Raw genomic sequence first — 14,667 nt, forward strand, 5'->3', positions numbered from 1 at the left:
TATATATATATATATATATATATATATATATATATATATATATATATATATATATATATATAAAAAAACAAAAAAAAACAAATATGATGTTTATCTTAAGCCATTTTTTTGTATTAGTATAGCTGAATTGGATCATCAAAAGTCAGCAGCAAATAAAGTATAAAGTGAGATTAAACAAAGAGTCAGACCTGGACCTGGGCCTGTCTATCCACCATAAGTAAAGCAAAGTACTAGAATTTCAGAAAAGACCCAGAAGTCAGGAAAAGAGACAATTTCCCCCTTGGTATGACCGAAATTGATCATGCCACCTATGCATACCTCAGGTTAAAAATCAGTGGAAACGGAAACTTCAACTTAGCTGTGAATGATCTGAAAGAGAAAGCAAGGGCTTTCTATGCCATCAAAAAATCAATCCAATTTGAAATGCCAATCAAAATCTGGCTCAAAATATTCCAATCCGTCACAGGATTGCACTATATGGCAGTGAAGTTTGGGGTCCTCTCCTAAACCATGAATTTGACAAATGGGCCAAAAATCTGCATGCTGAGTTCTGTAAGAGTATCCTGAGAGTAGAGAGGAACACGCCGAACAACGCATGCAGGGCAGAATTAGGCCTAAACCCTCTACTAATCCACATCGAGAAACGGGCCATCAAACCTTTCAGGACACTGACACCCTCCGGCCCAGCCAAATGATTATTCAAAAATTACCCATCTTATTGGAATTAAACAACACAAAATCAAAGTAAATTGCAATGTTCTTGCAAAATTGTTATTTGGCCCTAAACAGAGATTACATGACACAAACTGAGGAAAAACATGACGAGGTACAGACTGAGTGACCACAGCCTGGCTAATACAGACAGAAGTGGCTGCCCAGAGAGAACAGGCAATACCTGCACACACACACACACACACACACACACACACACACACACACACACACACACACACACACACACACACACACACACACACACACACACACACACACACACACACACACACACACACACACACACACACACACACACACACACACACACACACACACGTTGGTCTATGTGGTTTACAGGGACTCTCCATAGGCGTAATGGTTTTTATACCGTACAAACCGTATTTTCTATCCCCCTACACTGCCCCTGCCCCTAAACCTACCCATCACAGGAAACATTCTGCATTTTTACTTTCTCAAAAAAACATCATTTAGTATGTTTTTAAGGCCATTTGAATTATGAGGACATTTGATATGTCCTCATAAACCACATTTATAGTGTAATACCAGTGTAATACCCATGTAGTTATACAAATTTGTGTCCTCATAAACCCCATAAACAGGCTCACACACACACACACACACACACACACACACACACACACACACACACACACACACACACACACACACACACATACAGGGACTCTCCATAGGCGTAATGGTTTTTATACCGTACAAACCGTATTTTCTATCCCCTTACACTGCCCCTGCCCCTAAACCTACCCATCACAGGAAACATTCTGCATTTTTACTTTCTCAAAAAAACATCATTTAGTATGTTTTTAAGGCCATTTGAATTATGAGGACATTTGATATGTCCTCATAAACCACATTTATAGTGTAATACCCGTGTAATACCCATGTAGTTATACAAATTTGTGTCCTCATAAACCCCATAAACAGGCTCACACACACACACACACACACACACACACACACACACACACACACACACACACACACACACACTGCCCCTAAACCTACCCATCACAGGAAACATTCTGCATTTATACTTTCTAAAAAAAAACTCCTCCTGTATGATTTATAAGCCTTTTGAAAAGTGGAGACATGGGGTAATGTCCTCATATTTCACCCTCTCCTGTAATACCTGTGTCATACCCATGGCATTACACACATTTGTGTCCTCATATGTCACAAAAAATGTCACACACACCACTTAAAGTACATACACTTTTCCCCCACCCCGTTTTCCACACTTGTTCAATACTTCTACTTTGTTCATATTTTTCAATCTTATTTATTTATTTATTTATTTATTTATTTATTTATTTATTTATTTATTTATTTATTTATTTTATTAATTAATTTATTTATTTATTTATTTATTTATTTATTTATTTCATGCTCATATAAATGCTTTGGCAATACAATGTACAATTTGTCATGCCAATAAATGTAGATATTAAGCAACAAGCATGAGCGCTAGAGGAAACTGATAAATGGAAAGCTTTGTGATAACAAGCTGTCTGCTCAGTCTAATACAAGCTTTAAGAGCAAAGTGATTATTCCAAACACAAATAAACGAAGAGTGAGAACGGTAAAGCAAACCCATGTGAAAAAGAATGTGCTTAATCGTACTGAATGTGCAAAAGTATATTTTGCACTTATTTAGATGTGTTGACTAATATACTAAAGCACACATAAAGTACTGTACATGATTATAATTTAACTGTTGAAGTTAAACAAGTTCCTCATTAAAGGTAACGCTTTATTTAAAGGGTCCAGAATAATGCCAAAGGGTTCTTAACAAACCAGTGTGTCGTCAGGAGCAGCAGGGTTTTTGTGCACGTTGCCTAAGCATGTTTTTTTTTTTTTTTTTTTTTGTATGTTTTGCTCTCATAGAATTGTTACCTATACACCCCATTATATGACCTACACACAGCAACGGTCGGGTTAAACATCTTTATTTGTGTTCTCCTGAAGAAACAAACACACCTACATGTTGGATGCACTGGGGGTAAGCAGATAAACATCAAATTTTCATTTTTGGGTGAACTATCCTTTTAAGTGTACTTAATTTTCACAAAGGAAGGGCAGGGGGGTGTTGTGGTTGGGGGAACACCTGAAGTGTGGATTCGTTGCAGAGCTCTCGTCCAGCAAAGATGACCCGCAGTTGATCCGGCTGTACGCCCTGTAGACGGCCCACCATCTCCTTCAGCTCAGCAACACTCGCACCCCTTTCCAACTCCACTGGGAACCCATGGCAGGAATTAAACCGCACATACACTAAGAGAAAAGGAGAGACCCTGATCATTTTCAAAGACCGACATGGGGTTTATCCTATGATAGCCTGTGATATACCACAGAATAAGGGACACATAAGGATAAAGTGTGTACTTATGGAACAAGGAATAGGCTGTATATATATACTATATATATATATATAGGTTAAAGACAAGTTTCAGAGTCTAAAGCAGGTCAGTATTAATCCAGCCTTGATGTCAGAAAGATTCATATCTTGCCTTTGATATCAACTGCCTCAATTTCTGCCGCTCTTTTTCTGAATGTAGATTAAAATTATGGAGCATACACTTCAAGGAGTCCTTATCAGTACGTCCACACCAGAGCACAGTTTGACATCTTAAAAATAATGCTGCCTTTACATTACAGCCTTAGAAGAGAAAAACATGTATACAGATTGTAAATAAATCAGAAATTAGGTTTGATTTCTGATTTATTTTTGATTTAGGACATTAGGAATGATTTCTGAAGGATCATGATCACTGAAGACTGGAGGAACCATCCTGAAAATTCAGCTTTGATCACAGAAATAAATGATCATTTAAAGTAGAATAAAACCAATTATTTTAAACTGTAATAATATATCACAATATTACTTTTTTTCTGTATTTTTGATCAAATAAATGCAGGCTCGATTATTTTCACAACCTAGTTTCTAAATTCCTTAATTCTCCTCCCTTCTTTTAATATAAAAATATATATCAACAATGTTCTTAGGTTATTAACACATAATATAGTTCCATTTATGTTTTAACATTTTTACACAATAAATTGAAAAAAGAATAAAACATTTCTTTCAAAATAAACAAAAAACCTTCACCTGACGGTGTAAAAAACTGACTGAGTTAAAACCGCGCAGTCCATGACCCCTTAAAATCACATTATACAGACTTTTCGAGAGCACTTGTCAACCATAAAACCTGACAGAGTTGATGTCTGATGGAGGTGACAACAATTTTTTTTTTTTTTTTCACCTTAACCATGTGTTCTACAGTGGAGCAATTTAGTTAATTTCCCCATTTGTAGCTGTCTTAATAAACATACAAATGGCAAGATTTATCCCACAACTATTCACAGAAACTATTACACTGCAATGACGGGGTTGACATGTTAAGGGTGAGACTTCAATATTGTTTGTTTAATATATATATATATATATATATATATATATATATATATATATATATATATATATATATATATATGTAAAAATAACTTCCAGGACTTTGTGTTGTACTTTGAGATGCACAATGAGCAGGAAATAGGAAGTGCTCTTAAGAGTAAAGCTGCCTGTGGCACTGCCTGATTTATTCAGAATTATAAAAGAAAATCCTGACAGAGTTGACACTATATATATATATATTGAAGTGAGGACACAAATTTATAGCTATTTTTTAAATGGAAAATATACCTTAATATTTACTTTTAGTATTGTTTGATATCTTAAAGATCTCCACCTTTTAATGTAACTATATTTTTTAATTTGTTGCATTTTTAAACACTTTGTTTGGCAGTTTTAATCGCCGTAAAACTAGCAAAAGTGGATTCGGACACAACCTATGTGCACCTGCACCATGAGATTCAGACCATGTGCTCAAAGCGTTAAAATAGGGCCTATCGAGTTCAAGTTCAAGTTCAAGAGTTTTGTTTGTCACATACACAGTTATACAGAATACAACCGGCAGTGAAATGTAAACAGGTCCGCTCCATGGACAGCAAATAACAATTAACAAAAAAAGCACAATAAATTATAAAATAGGAATAGGATAAGGGTGCTATATATACATATGTAGAATTATGAATAAATCAAGTAAAAGAAATAAGAGATGTGGAATAAAATAAGTGAGATAAAGTAAACTGGAGACTATAAAAATAAATACATGGATAACAGAAGTGCAGGAGTGTAATGTGCAAACAGCATTATAATGAGTAGTTACATGAAACACAAGAATAAAGTGCAGTGCAATATCAGTATGTGAGTTTGTTAGTACTGAAGTGAGGTGAAGTCACATGTTGTTAAAGGGGGGGTGAAACACTCAGTTTCAGTCAGTGTCATGTCAATCTTGAGTACCTATAGAGTAGCATTGCATCCTGCATATCTCCGAAAAGTCTTTATTTTTTTAATAATTATATAAGAAAGATGCGCTGTTCCGAGTCTTTCCGAAAAAAGCCGAGCGGGTGGGGGCGTGTCGTGTGAGCGGAGCTAAATAATGACGTGTGCAGCAGCGCGCTGTGTGTTGAGTCGAGCGTCATCCCTAACAGCGGTAAAAAAAACTTTATTCAAAAAAAAAAATATGGCTTTTAATCAGATACAGCCATACATCTATGATCCGGAATCAGACCCAGAGGCTGCAGTTGAACAGGAGCAGCAGCAAAAACGACTAGAGCAGGACGTCTCTATGTGGTAAGTTACAAGTTATACACTAACTATATAATATGCTTAGCGGCTTGTGTTATTTACATATTTATACTTGAATTATATCGTCGTATTTTTGTCTTTGAAGGTGTACATGTGGGAAGTGCAGTTGTGCACGTGTGTGTGTGTGTGTTTACGCGTGGTTTGTGTAGACAATTGTAACGTTAGTAAGCGGACTGGTTTTGCACCGCAGGCTAGTGTTTACATAGATAGACACGGAATAGTAGCGCATTTGAATGAAGAAGCGCGCTTATTTAGTTCAACATATTTCCCCCCTTTGTGTATTGTTGTTTGGAGTGCTTTTACAATACACAAACATAAAGTTACACATATAGTGGCCAGCTAAACAAATGTACACGCACTACACATCGCATGCTCCATTGATCAATTAACTATACGTGATCATGTTTGGGCTACTTGATGAGCATAGGCAGAAACACAGACATTTGAAGGAGTCTTACTCACAGCCTGCGGTTCTAACGTTAGGACCTTTATCGTTGGGACTGCTCCATCCTTCAGCATTAGGCGATTGGAAAAGCCGGCGTCAAGCTGGGCCTTGTTTATGAAACAGTCGGCACCGAAATGCAGCGAACAGATATAAACATTCGCGCAACTCAGTTGCAGATCCGGAAAAGCAAATTACATCCACTGTTGCCTTAACGCGGGGTTTTTGGCGAATCTGTGCAGGACTGTCTTGGTCTGGCAACCAAAAACCCACTTTTTTGGTGACATTGTTATGTGCTATGTGTAATTGTCACCTGTCCAGCATCCTACAAACCAGCGTTTTGATGGGCATAGCCTGTTGCTTTCGCTCTCTCCCTCGCTCTCTCTCACGCGCTTCCGGTAGAATTGTCCGTAAGGCCCATACAAGGAAATTCCGCCCCCACTAACGTCAATGGGGACGCATGATCTCAAAAAACTTGCCGAAACTTATGACTAACCGGAAGTAGTATTTTTGACAAAGAAATACTCCCATCAAACGTCCACCTTAACTTTTGAAACTTTGTCTATGTTTAGTATGGGATTCCAAGTCTTTAACAGTGTAAAAAGATCAGTATGCATGAAACAGCATTTCACCCCCCCTTTAAGTGACAGCGTTCAGGAGTCTGATGGCCTGGGGGAAGAAACTCCTCCTGAGTCTCTCAGTTTTGGCCATCAGGCTACGGAAGCGCTTACCAGAAGGCAATCATTCTTTCAGTAACAAAGCAAATGGCTGTATTTATGAATATGTCATTGAACCATTAACTCTCAGGATTAATTCAAAGCCACAGATTCGTTCACTAACGAAACACTGTGTGCTTTTGTTGGAGCTATTATTTGGTTGCAAAACAGAGGAAACAATACTGATATTATCTGAACATCACTTTTTGTTCATTGAACCGTTGTAGAAAATCAATGTCATAGTTGCAATTGTGTGGCTTTTCAGGAAAACGTGCATTCTTGCTTGTATAATATCAACATTAAAAACAGGACTCAGACAGGGCTGAGTTTGAATCTTAAATCGATCTCTCTGTGTCTATTTGTTCTTGATGCTAGTAAGTGCTAAAAAAGGTACAAAGGGAAGGGAATGTGCTCACAAAGGTACATTATTGAGAACAGCAGTAATGTAATGTGATTTACTAATGCAGCATATTCTGCACGCAACCGATCATATGTGGATGCAGTCAGTTTTTATTGCAAAGGATGATGTAATTATGTATTTGACCTTTCACGGCACTGCCATTTTCCTGTTTTCACACAGACTGGCTTATCCTGGCGTGCTATTGGCTGTTTTAACACAATGACTGATAGAGAAGCGATGGGCCGTTGCCCATTGATCACGCCCCTTGTGCTCTGATTGGTTGAAGGACTATCCAATTGCATACGGAGTCATTTGAACTATGCCCGTTGATCACACCTCTTGTGCAGCAGAGGCAGACTCCCCAGACCAATGTTCAATCTTAAATTAAGCTTGGTCTGGTGATAGCAGACAAGTGTATAGACCCATGTTGGATGTAAATTAATGAACAAAAAGGGTTTTAAAATGTTGCAAAATGTCTCTGTATAAGTTAGTGTTTTTAATATATATAAGCAGTACCATACAAGCAGTGTCTTTCCTAAATATGAGCATGTTTGCACACAATGATATTGATTTGATACAACAGTTCAAGAAGTTCAAACAGTAGAGCCACTGCGCCTCTCAGAGCAACAAATAATAATAATATTAATAATGCAATGTATTAAAACAATATTGAAGATAATATTAATTTTATTGCATTTTAAAGGTTAACTAAACCGCTAGTTATATAAATTGATGTACCTCCATTTTGGAAAGTTAATTCGTATTAGAGACAAGACAGTGAAACAACACGAACACAGCAGACAGCTTAAAGGCAATGTGTGAAAGCACCGGACACACAGAAGAGACTGAAGACAGAAGTCGGCGATAACAGGGGACGAGGATAAAACAGGTGACGAACAGAGACACAAAAGCCATGAAAAAAACCCATGTTAACATTCAGGCCGTGCCGTCCCTCCCCTAAAAAACACAAGCACTTCATTAAGATGACGGCGATTTGGTGCAGAAGGACTTTTTCTTGTTATCATGTGAGCTTATTATTTTAATTGAAATGAGTCAACCTTTTCAGAGCCCCCAGAGGCGTAGAGATAAACTCAAAACGGGGAAAATAACTGATATTAAAGGAAAAGAAAATGCAGTAAAATTCCACATCACGGGTGTGAAGCATTTTGCCCTCTACACTCAATATAGTTAGCTCAAATTAAACATACAGCATCATCACAACACAAATAGTAAGAACGTAAAAATAATTGGTTATAGATGGTTATAGATGGCTGTCACTCGTGTGTATAACTGAACTATGTGAACAAAATCATGTTGAGAGAGAGAGAGAGAGACACACAGAGAGAGAGAGAGAGAGAGAGAGAGAGAGAGAGAGAGAGAGAGAGAGAGAGAGAGAGAGAGAGAGAGAGAGAGAGAGAGAGAGAGAGAGAGAGACTCAGTATCATAGCTCTTCCAGGAAATGACATGGGGTGATATTGTTGACTTAAGCACAGAGGGGGCAACGCTTGCACTGATTGCTACTAAACGACAGAAGCTGAGGGTCTTGCAATACTCTTTAAGAGCGCTTTGAGTGATTGCTTGTTGTTAAAGCGTGACATTCTCTAATAAAGGCATTCTGTCCAGATTTGGAGACAAATGACACTTGGGCCAACAGCAGGCCAAAAATACAACAAATCATATTGGAGAGAGCGGACAGAAACAGAAAGAAACCTGCACTTCGATGGATTAGAGAGCAAATAGTCTTGGATTAAAAGGATAGTTACTTAAAATTTAAATTTTGTTGTCAATTACTCACCCTCAAGCCATCCTAGATGTATATGACATTCTGGTAACAATTTAGTATGGTGAACACTTTTGCCTCAATAAACTCCTAATTTACTGCTTATTAATAGTTAGTAAGGTAGTTTTTGAAGCGTTTAAGTTTAGGTATTGGGTCGGATCAGGGGTTGTAGAATATGGTCATGCAGAATAAGGCATTAATATGAGCTTTATAAGTACTAATAAACAGCCAATATCATAGTAATATGGATGATAATAAGCAACTAGTTAATATATGGTAACACTTTATTCTAAGGTTCGGTTATTAACTATTAACTAGTTGCTTATTAGCATGCATATTACTAGGATATTAGTACTTATAAAGCACATATTAATGCTTTATTCTACATCCCTTAATCCGACCCAATACATAAACTTAAATACTACAAAAACTACCTCACTAACTATTAATAAGCAGTAAATTAGGAGTTTATTGAGACAAAAGTCATAGTTAATAGTGAATATGTGTGCCCCATACTAAAGTGTTACCGTTATTTTAGTCTATAAAAAGTTTAGTTTGAAAATGTATATTTTACTTACACAAATTGCAACTTTATATGATGGATTGATGCACTTTTATAGACTTCAAAAACAAACCATCATGTCAATGCAATTATAAAGCTTGGAAGAGCCAGGACTTTTTTAATATAACTCGTCTGAAAGAAGAATGTCATACATTAGGAGGACTTGAGGATGAGTATGGGTGAATTTTCATTTTTGGGTGAATCATCCCTTTAAAGGTCCCGTTCTTCGCGATTCCATCTTTCAAACTTTAGTTAGTGTGTAATGTTGCTGTTTAACAGAAGTTCCCTTTCAAAGCCTACAGCAAACGGCCGGTTTGGACTACACCGCTGCACTTCCTGCTGTGATGACGTCACTAGAAATGTTTGTTGACTAAAGCTCCGCCTACAAGAACACGCAAAATAGGGGGCGTGGTCTCGTTGCTCTCCCACGTGAGAAGAGCGCACATTCAGCGCTTGCATCGCCCCGTTATGGTAAGAGGCGGGACCTTTCCGAGGAAAGTGCGCTAAGCTGCTGTCCAATCACAACACGGGAAGCGCTGGCCCAATCAGAACTCGTTACGTGTTTCTGAAGGAGGGACTTCATAGAACAAGGAAATCATCAGGCCGTTTGTAGGACAGAGGAAACAGCGCTGTACAGATAAGTCAACTGTGTGAAAAATACTGTGTTTTTTTACACGCGAAACATGAACTCATGTTATATTGCACACTGTAAACATAATCAAAGCTTCGAAAACACGCGAAGAACGGGACCTTTAACTAGTATGGTCTGGTGCATCATTGGAGAGATTATCGGTCGAATTTTCGATTAAAGTTTGCTAACAATGCTTTGGGAAACTAGTCCTATATTTACCCAGCCCTTGGGTTGTTTTTAACCCAGTGATTTTTAGAGTGCAGGCTTGGCAGGACATGATGGTGAGAAAAATGATGGCAACATTTTCATTTTTGGGTGAACTATCCTTTCAATATCACGATGTGTGCCATTTCCTTCTTAAAATGGCCTCTTCATACTTTATTAAATGTATCACTGCTATATTTTTTTGTGGTGTACAGCAGACTTTAATGTTAGGGCAACTGGTCTATTTCCATTCAGGCAGTTTTTACTGATTACACTAAAGTGCTATTTGCATGGGATTAGTATTGTCTACGGACCTCTGTGATTTAGAAATGACTCCCCCACATCTGAGTTTTGCGTGCCACATTCGTACGAGATAAGCAAGCCTGTGATTTTACTCGAATTTACTGACTTATCTCCCGGATATGATGTCAAGACTTGTAAATGTTTTTTCGTAATAGATATAGCTGTATGAAATCATAAACGCCAACGGTCATATGTATTGATATCGTTTTGATTGTTTTATAGTAATACAAATTATTTAATTCAGTTAGAGAACAGACATTACAGTTAAAAACTGAACTGAGCTCAGACCAGCGGCAGGCCTCAGATTTCATTTATCTCGAGTGAGAAGCTGACAATATACGGCGGATGATTCAGTTTCAAAGCTAAATGTAAAAGTGTCCATTTAAGACAAGCTTGTCGTTGTACTGTTCTCTTGTTATGTTTTTCATTAAGAATAGTATTGATATTAATATTAAACACCATTCAAGCAATTTGCTCCCAAACTGGTACTCTATTCTAAAGTGAAAGGATAATCCGTGCGGGAATTCATAACGGTTCGCATTATGAATGCAGCCTCTATTCTTCGTGAAAGATAAAGATAGAAATGCACACGGAAACAAAAACCTTGCAAAAATTATATACGATCCGCCTAATCCTGGCCATATCACAGAGATGCCGATTCGCACGGGACTACTATCACAGGACCTCAGTGTTCGGCAAAATATGGTAGCTCTTTTTCGGGATAATTTTTACTTTACAAATTACAGACATGGCTGATTCGCATGGGATTAAGATCACCGACATTCTCTGCAATTATTACAAATCACCAGAGGTCCCCAGATAAAACTAATCCCGTGCGAATAGGGCTTTTAGTTCACCCAAAAATGACATTTCTTTCATTAATGATTCACCCCAATGTCGTTCCACACCCGTAAGACCTCAGCTTTCGTTAGACTCTTTTTGAAACGTCAACAATTTGTTCCAAAAATAACAAAAACCATGACTTCATTCAGCATTGTCTTCTCTTCGGTGTTCCTTAAGTAAAGATTCAAACGGTCGTGAATCATGATTCGGATTGCGTGTCAAACTGGCGAACTGCTGAAATCTCGTGACATTGGCAATACGAATCACGAATCACGAATCAATCTGCTGATTCATAACCTTTGAATCTTTATTTGAAGAACACAGAAGAGAAGACAATGCTGAATAAAGTAGTAGCTTTTGTTATTTTTGGGCCAAAATCTATTTTGGATGCTTCAAGAGACTCTAATTAACCCACTGATGTCTCATATGGACTACTGTGATGATGTTTTTATTCCTTTTCTGGACATTATTACAAGGCGACAGTATAGTGTGCATACACTTACATTCAAAGGAAAGAAAGTCCTCAGACTAAATCTAAAATGTCTTAAACTGTGTCTGAAGTCTTACGGGTGTGGATCAACATTAGTCATTAATGAAATACATTTATTTTTTGGGTGAACTAACCCTTTAAGAATAGCAATGCTGACAGTTGAGATAAAGATAAGCCGTACTGAGAGCATGCACAGCCAGGACAGGTCGGGGGTGACGTGTGCTGATATCCATAATGTCTCTCATTGTTTTGTCTGCCTTCCAGGAGGATAACAAATGAGTAAATTCCCCCTTTGTCATGTTTCATCACAGCAGGAGTCAGTTTTGCGAGCGCATCTCGACGTGCCTGGACTGTCAAGAGTTTTTCGTCAGTCAGCGAGAGCGACAGAAAGCAATCATCACCGCGCCACTGGGCTCGATTTTAAAGCAATGAGGCCAAACTCTAGAATGCTACAATTCAAGCCCTAGTACGTTAAACTCGCAGATCTCCAGATATTACTGCTCTGTGTCATTTGTCTACAGAACCAGAAGTGTCTCATAATGCTATCGGATTGTCAAGTCTGACCTTTTAAGCTGCTGATGACCAGATAGTGATTTATTCTTTATGAATCATTAAAATAATGTTGTCTGTGAGTGTGGAAAATGTAGAGTACAGTGTGAGATTAGAACTGCGCTACAAATGAAAAGTGGGTAACACTTTATAATAATGGTCCGTTATTAATAGATAACTCTGCAGGAAGTAATTCAGGACTAATGCGTAGCTCTACATTAACACTTCAGCTACTACTATTAACTAATATAGAAACAAGCTCAACTAATCAGTAATTAACATCGGATTCAGGAGATAGTTCATTATTAGGTCATTAATAATTACTGACTGAGACTGGCGTCACTAATAACTAATAGGTAACAAGGAAAAATTATGAAGAATTACTATTTCATTACTAATCACAACATTAGCATGTCTGAGATGTGAGAAATTGTCATTTTTTACTCTCGATGTGCTCATAAAATGCTTTACTAATTCCTCAAGTGTTATCTCGTCATTATGCAGGAACTTCTAGAGATCTGGAGCATTATTTTAAAGTGGAAAACATGATTAGATCACTAGTAGTTCTTAAAAAATTTCCTTTGTTACTTTGAATAAAGTAATAAAATGCTTCACTAATTACTCAAGTACCCAATCACTCTTCAAGAACTACTGCTGATCTGGAGCATTATTTTAACATGAAAAACCTTAAATTTTCCACTTTAAAATAATGGTCTACACTGTAAAAAATGTTGGTTGTTTTTTGTTGGTTTAACTTAAAAAAGTAAGTAACCTGGTTGCCTTAAAATTTTGAGTTTATTGAAATTAAAAATTTGAGTTGATACAATGAAGGAAATTTGTTTAATAAATAGAAACTCAATTTTTTTTTGTATCTGAACCACATAAAATAATTAAAAAATCATGAAAATAGCACTATTTGGCATCTTTCACTGCATCATCAGAAATAAAACACACACAATCACCCAGTATGCTTAAAAAATCTTTTAATAATATTTTAATAAAGGTTGTCAAATCTCAAAAAATGTTCATTGTATTAACTCAAAATTTCAGTTTCAATGAACTTAAAATTTTAAGGCAACCAGGTAACTTTTTTTGTAAATATTTTTTTACAGTGTAGTAGCTCCTGCATAATGACCAGGTAACACTTACATAATTAGTGAAGCGTTTTATGACTTTATTCAGAGTAAAGAATATGATTAATTACATCTCAGACACACAATAAAGTTGTGATAATTGGTCAGTTAGTTAATAGTTATTAATGAGACTAATCTCAGTCAGTAATTATTAATGACCTAATAATGAACTATCTCCTGAGTTCGATGTTACTCACTGATTAGTTGAGCTTGTTTCTATATTAGTTAATAGTAGTAGCTGAAGTGTTAATTTAGTGCTACGCATTAGTCCTGCATTACTTCCTGCATAGTTATTTATTAATAACGGACCATTATTATAAAGTGTTACAGAAAAGTGCTCATAATTGACTTGTATTCTCACTGTAAACGAAATGGCGGCCTGGACTTGGAAACAGTACCCAATAAGTCACAACTCAACAAGCAGATTATAGTAAAATGTTTTATGTAAAATATGCATACAGTAGGATCCAAATCATCCAAAAGTCTTCAGTTATCAGTTTTTCAAAATTAATGCTTTTGTTCCCAAATAAGCATCATAACAATTAGAATATGTTGAAGTAAAATAGTCAACATGAATTCCAGAATGTCTTAGTATTAAGCATAAAGTCTAATAGATGAAACTAAGGTAGCAAAACATCCTTTATTTTGTGTTGTGATGTATAGCAGAGTAGCTTGGTTCTAGCCATCGCTTGTTGATTGGATATTGAAATGTTGTAAGCTGTACTGTCAAATGTGGAGTGATGGATTTAAGCGGATATAATGATTGGAGAAATCTGGCATACGAGACCAGCCTGGGGTTTGATTGATTAAAAATTAGGAGGTCAAAAACAAATGTTATATTTAAGATGGTCTAACATGTTTTTTGCTTTAAAAGGAACCTATTATGCCTATTCTACAAGATATAAGTCTCAGGTGTCCCCAGAATATGCCTGTGAAGTTTCAGCTCAAAATACCCCACACATCATTTATTATACCATGCTGTAAATGCACATTTTTTTTGGGGTGGAAGCAAAAAAATGCTAAAATAAAGGGCTCTATTTTAACGATAGAGCATGGTCTAAAGCGCACAGCGTATGTGCATGCAGGCTGCGTCCGAATCCACTTTTGCTACCATGGGAAAAATGGTTGTGCATCAGACACATGGTCCAAAATGGAG

At 36.9% G+C, this 14,667-nt stretch overlaps 1 protein-coding gene across 1 annotated transcript in view; it reads right to left on the reverse strand.

Annotated features, from left to right (window-relative positions):
- The window catches only part of prkn (parkin RBR E3 ubiquitin protein ligase), a 237,836-nt gene that overhangs the window by 161,091 nt on the left and 62,078 nt on the right, over positions 1–14,667 (reverse strand). Inside the window, exon 2 of the mRNA XM_067421999.1 lies at positions 2,861–3,024. Within this exon, the coding sequence (XP_067278100.1) occupies positions 2,861–3,024 (164 nt within the window). The remainder of the gene's footprint in view (positions 1–2,860; positions 3,025–14,667) is intronic.

Source organism: Pseudorasbora parva, chromosome 17 (genome assembly GCF_024679245.1).
Source record: "Pseudorasbora parva isolate DD20220531a chromosome 17, ASM2467924v1, whole genome shotgun sequence".
NCBI lineage: Eukaryota > Metazoa > Chordata > Actinopteri > Cypriniformes > Gobionidae > Pseudorasbora > Pseudorasbora parva.